The sequence below is a fragment of the Ptychodera flava genome, chromosome 10 (genome assembly GCF_041260155.1).
Source record: "Ptychodera flava strain L36383 chromosome 10, AS_Pfla_20210202, whole genome shotgun sequence".
In the NCBI taxonomy this organism is placed as follows: Eukaryota; Metazoa; Hemichordata; class Enteropneusta; family Ptychoderidae; genus Ptychodera; species Ptychodera flava.
The window spans coordinates 13,868,841-13,878,529 of NC_091937.1; the positions used below are offsets into that span (position 1 = coordinate 13,868,841).

Genomic DNA, 9,689 nt, shown 5'->3' on the forward strand with positions numbered 1-9,689 from the left:
TAAGCGCACCACCAACTCGACAGTTAAAACGGACGGCATCGCCCCGTAAGACTGTTGTATCAACGGGCTCTCCGTCCCGAGCAAAGAATAGTTCCCCAGCAGTTTCCAAGACTCCTAATTCAAACAGACTGAGCAATATAAACGAAAAAATGTTCAAGAACTTCATCCCGCTGTCTTCTGAAAACTGGCTCTGCTGACGTTTTTGATGGTCTTCAAGTGATGTATGAGTATTTTGATCGACTCAGCGTTTTATTGTGCGCCAGGGATGAAAAGTTGTCTATGTACCGGAGGCAAAATATACCGCCAGGGATGAAAAAGAAAGAAATGCAGGAAATAGATAAGGTTACTCTCACAGATGCGCACGTATATCATTTTCTCTAACCCACATCAGATAATCTATGTCTTATTTCTCTTCTGAAACAGCTCCATACAGCGTCTATCTACATCTTGACGCGTTTTCCATCACAATTTTACCACCTAAATACCACCTAATTTTTTCCGCACTCAGAATCAGGAACATAAAGAGTAAGCGTGCCGTTAATCCTACCGGGTTTCCATTTTTGCACTTGTCAGGCATCATGACAGCAACCGTGAACAGATTATACAAAATAATTTCACTTTCACAAAGAGCAAAATATTACATGTAACCATTGGTATATATTACTGGGCACGTACGGTGGTCAATAGCTGTCGTCGATTAAAGTATTTAGAAATTATTAATATTGAAATGAAAGTAAAAGTAAATTTAAGTAAAAAACCGAAATGAAATGCATTTTAACTATTGCCGACAGCGGGCACAGTATACCAGCATGCCTTTCGGTTTCCATAGAGCTACACACAGACGAATGGCAGCCCAAGGCAGCTGCGTCACGAGAAAAAAGGGAAAAGAAATCATAAATTTACGATGGCAGACAGCTGCCAATGTATACCAACATGCAATACGCCCGTTTTGGGTGTCGGCAAGACAAAGTCAATAGAGACAAGCAAATATCCCAATAGGAAAAACCTCTATTTTTTACCCGAGCTCCTTAAGGTATGCAGTCACCTGTAATCTATTAATATGGTCAAAGGGGCGTTCTAGTATTCAAAATGCCATGTGAGGGAGCGGCAACCCGCTTAAAATCACCCCTTTGTAATTGCGCGTTAACGGTTCACATCTCGGATATTTCGTCTTTGACGGTTAGAGAACTTTTATTCGCGCATTTTTACTTCGTTCTTTATCGGTCTCACTACTGAGATGTTATCCATGACAGTAATACTCGCCAGTACTTACTTTGCTAATATTCACAATGTTCAAATTGTATGCACTTGTCTCTCTTTCATTTATAACTAACTTTGTCTCAAGATTTTGTCAGGAAGGATCGAATAATATGACAGTGACTAATACCGCATGGAAACTTGTCTCCATCATGAAACCTGCTTACATGAAAGCGGTCTTTGTCAACCTTGTTGAGTTGACAATGTAGGGTCACATTTTCCCTCAACTTTGTCCCTCGTCAATCGCATGTAAAACATCAGTTAAACATCGTAGAGTATACAATGTATTGTTTCAGCATATGAGAGTTTGGCTTTTTATTAGCTCACGTGTGTAAACACGTGGGCTATTGTCATAGCGATGTCTGTCTGTCTGTCCGTGTGTGTGTGTGTGTGTGTGTCTGTCTGTCTGTTTACACGATAACTCAAAAACGCCTGAACGGATTCAAGTCAGATTTGGTACACAGGTACCATATGCTATTTGCAAGAACTGATTAGATTTTGGTTAGTGTGGCTTGCATATTAATGAAGTTATGCAATATCGTTTTTTTCCATATAATGGTTTCCCTATGGAGACGGTAATGACAGTGTAGACATATATCAAGAAATACTGCACAAAATTTCATGAAACTTTTCACAGATCACAATCTCAGAACATTATGATGATACTGTGAGTGTCATGTCAATTGCCTTCTCATTTGCATATTTAATGAACTTTTGTCATTAGTGAGATAACTCTGAAATTCCTGCACCAAACTTGATGATACTTGCAACAAATATTGATCTGATATATATCTAATTATACTTAGAAGCATTGGACAGTGTCAAGTTAATAAATAGGTAATTTGCATATTTTATGAAGTTTTGTAATTAGTCATATAACTTCGATATAACTTCACCAAATGTGATGAAATCTGCTGCAAATACTGATCCGACTGATATCTAACTGTAGTGTAAAGTATTCAGTAGTGTGAAATTAATTAAGGGTTCATTTGCATATTTAATGAACTTTGTAATTAGGTATATAACTCTGAAATTACGGCACCCAAGTCTTTGAAATTGGGTACAGATATTGTTTTGATAAATATCTAATTGTACTGAGAAGCATTTGGCAGTGTCAAGTTAACAAATAGGTCATTTGCATATTTTATGAAGTTTTGTAATTAGTGATATAACTCCAAAATAACTGCACCAAATGTTATGAAATCTGCTGCAGATACTGATCCGACTGATATCTAACTGTAGTGTAAAGTATTCAGTAGTGTGAAATTAATTAAGGGTTCATTTGAATATTTAATGAACTTTGTAATTAGGTATATAACTCTGAAATTACGGCACCCAAGTCTTTGAAATTGGGTACAGATATTGTTTTGATAAATATCTAATTGTACTGAGAAGCATTTGGCAGTGTCAAGTTAACAAATAGGTCATTTGCATATTTTATAAAGTTTTGTAATTAGTGATATAACTCCAAAATAACTGCACCAAATGTTATGAAATCTGCTGCAGATACTGATTCGACAGATATCTAATTGTGGTGTAGAGCATTTACTTGTGTGAAGTTAATTAAGGGTTTATTTGCATATTTAATGAACTTTGTAATTAGTGATACTACTCCAAAATTACAGCGTCAAATTTGATGAAACTTGCTACAGATGTTGATCCGATAAATATCCAATTGCACTGAAAAGCATTGAACAGTGTCAAGTTAATAATTAGCTCATTTGCATATTTCATGAAGTTTTATAAGTAGTCATATAACTCCGAAATAACTGCATCAAATCAGATGAAAACTGCTGCGTATACTGATCTGACAGATATCTAACTGTGTTGTAAAGCATTTAGTAGTGTAAAGTTAATTAAGGGTTCATTTGCATATTTAATAAACTTTGTAATTAGGTATATACCGGTAACTCTGAAATTACGGCACCAAATTTTGTGAAACGTGCTACAGATATTAATTTGATAAATATCTAATTGTGCTATGAATCATTGAACAGTGTCAAGTTAATATAGGGATTATTTGCATATTTAATGAACTTTGTAATTAGTGACATTACTCTAAAAATACTGCATTAAATAAAACGTGCTACAAATGTTGATCTGATGGATTTCTAATTGTCCCATGAAGCATTGAGCAGTGTCAAGTTAATTAAAAGCTCATTTGCATATTAAATAAAGTTTTGTAATTAGTGATTAAAATCTGAGAGTACTGTGCGATATTGAAAAAAAACCTGCTTCATTAGTGATAACATATATCTTATTGTTCTGTGAAGCGTACTACTATTAATGAACCTGTTGTAAAACACGTGAGCATATTCAGTTCATATCTGGTTTTAATCAGTTGATGACAAGAAGCAGCAAATATTTTGTAAAAGAAGTGAAGAGAGGCACTGTATATGAAAGTCTCACCGTGTTCCTTAAACTAATCAGCCCCTTGTCTTTCATTTAAAGTCTCATCTCGCCATTACCTATTGTTGCATTTTTTCAGGATGTAAAAAGTTGGATTTAACTGAAAATCGAAGAGTTGTTACAGGAGCTGGTGGTACAGATAATGAAGAAGATGAGTGTACAGTGCCCAGATGCGTGTCTGCTTTTAATGATATCTCTTTTAAATGTAATATAGATATTTTTTCTACGCTGTGTAGTTTTTAAAACTATTTTATCCAGTCACTTTAACAGTTCTCCTTTTTGATACGTGTATGTTTAATGTATCGTGCTACTTTTATGGTTGTCTTGTATATTTGTCTTGTGTTTGTGTGACTTTTTTGTTTCGCAGATCTGTTAATGGGTTTGCCCGTTGATCTGTGTATCAAATAAAATAAATAAAAAGTACAGGTAGCTGTCTGGAAACAAGCTTGAGAACCTCAGTTCATCTATAATGTAGATTTAAACTTCCAAGGGTCAGTAACTGAATTTTGATAAGATTCTGTACTTTTGTTCTGAATTAATCTGAGCTTTGGTAGCATGCTATGATCAACTAAATGTTGCTGGAGAATAAGCATTCACAGATGTGTAGTCTCCGTTATCAGAAGCAAAGGGTGGAATAAAAAATTGAAGCTGAAGTCAGAGTAAAAATGTCCACTCTGAATTACTGAATTTTCTGAAATTTTCATTCTGAATTTTCTGTCACTTTCTGCTTCAATTTTTCATTCCCCCTTGCATCTGATAAAGAAGATTTCACGTCTTTGAAAGCTTATGCCCCTGTAACGTTTAGTTGATCATAGCCTGCTACCAAACCTATTAAAGATTATTTTGTATTGTAGCTCAACACGTCTCTTGTAATTAGCAACTGGTTTTTAGCTTTGCTGTCAGCTAAATAGGTGGATGTGAAGCATTGTCCTGAAATTTGTACATCCACAGGTTTTTCTTCAAAATAGCCTGTACGAATCCTTTAATATTTGGATTATTGGTCCCAAGGGATTACCCTAACCGGATGTGTTCAAATTATGATGAAATATGCAAACTTATATTTTTGAGGCTAATTTTGCTATCGTTATGCAAAAATCTTCTTCTCTTTTACTGATGTCTTCAATATTTGGTAAACATGTCCCTAAGAATGACCTTAGTAAAATTTGTGCTAGTTGTGATGAAATATTCAAATATTTATATTTCATGGCAATGTTTTTCATTTTTGGTCAAAAAATCTTTAAAAAATCATCTTCAAAACTGCTAATTGAACAGCTTTGATATTTGGGACATAGACCTCTACTGATAGCCTTTTTCAGATTGTTCAAATTATGCAAAAATCTGCAACTTTTTTTAAGACATTAAAGACATTTCAGATATTTTTAAGACATTAGGGATTAGCATAATATTCAAATTGTGATGAAATCTACATTTTTTATTTTAAGGGTGATTTTTACCATTTGTGGTAAAAATAATTGTATAAAAATTAATAGCAGGTACAACAGAATTTGAAAGTTCTTCACGAATATGTTTTTTAATTTCTGAGAAGTAGATTTTGAAATGTCACAGATTTATTTCAGGGTTTATTTAAAGATATTACAAACAAACAAACCTTTTTGTTTATGAAGAACTTTGTTGGACAAGGAAATAGGTTTTACCCTGCCAAGGACCCACTTTCCCCACTTTCTGCATGTTGTGCCTTACTGTGACACTTTGACAACTTGACATCTTGTGTTTACTTTAGTGTGGACAACTATATACCATGTGCACTAGAGAAGCCTTGACTAACTTTTTTTTCTTCAAAATTTACAATTGTCTATACAAGAGGAAATGTCTTTAAGAAACCATCTTACAAAAATGGAGTATGCATATCATACATATACGTGTTTTCAACACAATAGTATGCCGAATTTTGAGCTTTTTCAGATTTTTTTGTACATTTTAAACAAGTATGAACATAAAACGTAATACACAATATTTAAGTAAAATCTGTTCTGTCATTACTTTGTTCATATTTTTTTAAACGATCTACAGTGTTTATGGAGATTTTCATGCTTATGTTTTTGATAGGAGGGTGTTAACACCGTTGGTATTTTCCTCTGACAAATTTTACATACAAAGTAGTGATGTTTATTTGCTCATTTTACAGAAAATTATTGTATTTTACTCTAGAAATGTTTTGTATATTTTTAGAATAAAATAATTTTACTGAATATCAGTGGTCCGTAATGTTACTTCAAGGCTTGACACCCCCCTGAACGCCCCAAATTAAAGGTGTTCAACAAGCGCGCATCATGTGTTCTAGCCTTTAACACACTTATCGTTGAACGGCGTCCATGCGTTCAAAAAGTGTTACAGCCCTTTGATCGCGTAATGTGTGTTCAATTTTTTGAACACATTTCATGTGCAACGTGTGTTCAGATATGGAACACCATGGTGTTCAATATAATGTCTGATGAACACGTAGCGTTCAAAATCTGCACACGTGTGTTCAAAAATTGAACGTTGGTTGAACACGAAGTATTGAGTTTCTGAACGTCTAGACGCGTTCAAAAAGTGTTACAAAAAGGCGTTAATTGGTGTTCTATCCTTTAACACTTAACTTTACAGTGTAGTGTAATAGCATAGCCAAGTAAGCAACTTGGGCAAAATAAGAATCTTTTCGATTTTAATTAGTGTTGAGTTTATATTTGTGACACCTTGAAATCTGTAAAAAATCTAGATTATTCATGACAATGGAGAATAGTATCTGAATACTGCTTTAATACTTATAATATCGCGCATAGTTAAACACGCAGAACTTGTTACTATAAACCAATTTTATATGGTCATTAATAAATGGCTGAGGTTCATTTTATCAGATCTTAGTTATTGCCGTCACCATGGCATCGTGTTAGGACACCGTTGCAGCCCACTTTATCACATGTCTTAAATTACCACTCTCCTGAAATCATGAGATTCGTCAATGTTTTCCAAAGCTTCAACTGAAATGAACAATTTACAAGTCTGCCACGCACAACAATAACGGCAGTCAAAGTTATCTCCATATCAAGCGAAGCTATCTGTGCATAGTGAATGATGGCGACGCATGGGTATAGGTTACCAAACTTGATCGATCGATATCGATTAAGTAATCCAGGCAAAATAAATTATATCCCACGAATTGCAGAGGGGACAATGACCTTAAATGACAGTACGTTAGTTCAATGTCACGGCACTCTTATTGTGAGCTTGAGCTTAGCCGTAAACTTGACTGCAACAGTGTCATTCAGTTTGATCAACAACTCAGGGCTTAAATGGAACGGTGTTGGCTGGAAACGTTACAGTATTTTCTTCCGACTTCGCATTCACATCTCTTTGACATAAACTTGAAAATTCTTTCTATGAGTATTACTTAGGATACGTGAATATATTCTCAGTGAAGTTGCTTGACAATTTGTGAAGCCGATTCAAAAACGGACTGTACACCTCGCAATTTGAAATAAAATATTTTGCTTCTTTCTACATTTTGCGATATAGTTTTAATGACCTAGTGCGTTTTTATATCGGCAGGTCCTTTCCTCACCCAACCATCGGTGCTATGCCGACACTTGGACACATATCAAATCAAGACATACCAAAATTCACTGCTTAGAGAGCGAACGACTGGGAAATTCTATATCTGCATATGTCACCGGCGCCTCTTTTTGACCAGATTTTACAAGACTTTCTCCCTGACCAGCGCCATGTTCATTGCCGTGGAAAGTCAAGTTCAGCATAACTAATCCTTCCACGTTTCTATATCACTGCCATCTGGTACAGCGTTTCCATTATCAGCAATCGGCGGTTGAATCTGTTTTACGGCGTAGGTTTTATCTTAGTTTGGGGGTCGCGTTTCGGGACGATTCTTTTCCTAGCAAACCGTTGCGTATGTATAATCGATCTCTTCCTGGCTGGGAAGACGTTCTACACACTCTAATGACACTTTCAGGGAGGTTTCATCTAGTGATGCGATGTTGTCTTCTACATGTTTCGCTTCCAGATTCAAATATTTTACAGGATTGATCGGCTGTAGATCTTCATATTGTACAGAATCGTCGTTCATCCTATAGTTCGCATACACCTCACGGTCGGACTCGCGAGTTTTCGGTTTGTTATCTGGTAGGGTGATGCTACATTCCACTGGTTTCTCTCCCAGATACATATACTTTGGAACTTTGATTGGCTGTATTTCTTCGTACTCCGTAGTCATCTCATTCATCTCGGCGCCTGTGCTAACGAACGCCTCATGGCGGGACTCGTGATTTTCCGGCTCGTCGTCGGGTTTCCCCTCTTTTTTCGTCAGACGAGTTTTTCTGCAGCGGAAATACACGATGAAACTTACCGCTGCGACGAGAACGACAGCAGCAATCGATACTATTACGATATTGACTACTGCAAGGCCCGAATGAGAAGGCGGCTCCACCTCATCCAACGGTAGAAACGTTGACTGTTGTCTTTTTGTCATTGCTGACGTAGATGGCGCTGTTTCTGTTGTTTCTTCCGTAAAGGCAGCTTTTGAGACATTTAAACGGACAGAAGCGCGCACAGTTTCATTGTTGCCAGCTTGACAGCTAATCAAGGAATCATCATCCGTTTCCTTCAGCGACTGAAAGATCAAAACGCTTCCATCATCTCTATCTACGATCTGATATCTTGTTGATGAGGAGATTTTGTCACCGTTTACAAACCAGAAATATTCTTCCACTTTTGGATTTGAACGAACAGAACAATTGACGGTGACATTGTCCCCAACGTTTGACTGTATGTCATCTGTGGTAACAGAGATTATAGGGCCATAGTGTACACTGATAGGTCCAATCGAACATTCTCGCTTCTCTGAAATGGCGGGGCCTGTCATGGAGCACACTATGTGACTACCGTCATCTTTTGCCGTTAAACTCCATGAATCATTCACACCTTGACGAGAACTCTTTCCCGCCTTTGCGAGCGCCGTTCCATTCTCTCTAACCCCGTCCCTAACCCACTGAAAGTAAACCGGGGCATTGCCACCTCGGGACCAACATTCCGTTTGTAGCATGTCACCCTCTGTGTAGTTGCGCGTTAACGTTTCACATCTCGGATATGGCGCTTTTGGCGGGTACAAAACTTTTATCCGCGCGTTTCTGCTTCGCTCAATATCGTTGTCAATGTCAGCATGATATATACGACAGTGATACTTTTCAGCTCTTGTTTTGCTTATATTTGCAATGCTTAAGTCGTATACACCGGACTCCCTTTCATCGATGACACTGAACATATCTGAAGACTTTGCCGAGAAGCGTAATTGTGGACTGATATGACCACGCGAAATACTCGACCCATTTCGAAACCAACTTACGTAAAAGATGTCATCGTTAAACTTGTCTAGCTGACAGTGTAGAGTCACATTTTCTCCCTCAACAACAGTCTGATCGGATGGCTCTTGTCGGAATGAGGGTCTTGAAATCACTCTCAAATATGCCTCTTTTAAATCTGTCGTTGCATTCCCGCCTTTCAACAAACTGCACCTGTACCAACCTTGAGCAGGCTTAGCTGCGGACTTCACTGTTAGCAGACTGGCTTTAAGAGACTTCGATGAAATGTTGTAATTTTCGTCCCTGTTAATGACAGATCCATGTCTACTCATATTAGCCGAGGAGAACGTCCACTGTATAGAATATGGGTCAATAATGTTAACGTTCAGTCGACAACGGAAAACCGCAGACTCGCCTTCAACGACGCTTACGTTCTTTGGTCCTTTGCTGTCGTCGAACCGTGGTTCTGGAGTCGCACGAACGAGTTGAGAATGGAACACCACGAAAAAGATCAAGGCCGGCGAAAACATGTTGAATAAATCTATGCCTGTTACAATGTTCAACATAAAGTTTCCCTTAGTGGTTGTTGTGAAGAAATCTCAGGACTGTTCACTGATTTTACAGATGGTCTGGTTTCATATTGTCGATGCCATTCTTTGCAGCACGATATTATAATACGTGTAGATAAACACAGCAGTCAGCTTGGGGAAA

The 9,689-nt window shown here is 37.2% G+C and overlaps 1 protein-coding gene across 1 annotated transcript; it reads right to left on the minus strand.

Annotated features, from left to right (window-relative positions):
* Positions 1-6,308: 6,308 nt before the first annotated feature.
* LOC139142049 (cell adhesion molecule 3-like) lies at positions 6,309-9,689 on the minus strand. The gene has a single exon (XM_070711843.1). It carries the CDS (start codon positions 9,542-9,544, stop codon positions 7,556-7,558), a length of 1,989 nt encoding a protein of 662 aa, XP_070567944.1. The 5' UTR covers positions 9,545-9,689; the 3' UTR covers positions 6,309-7,555.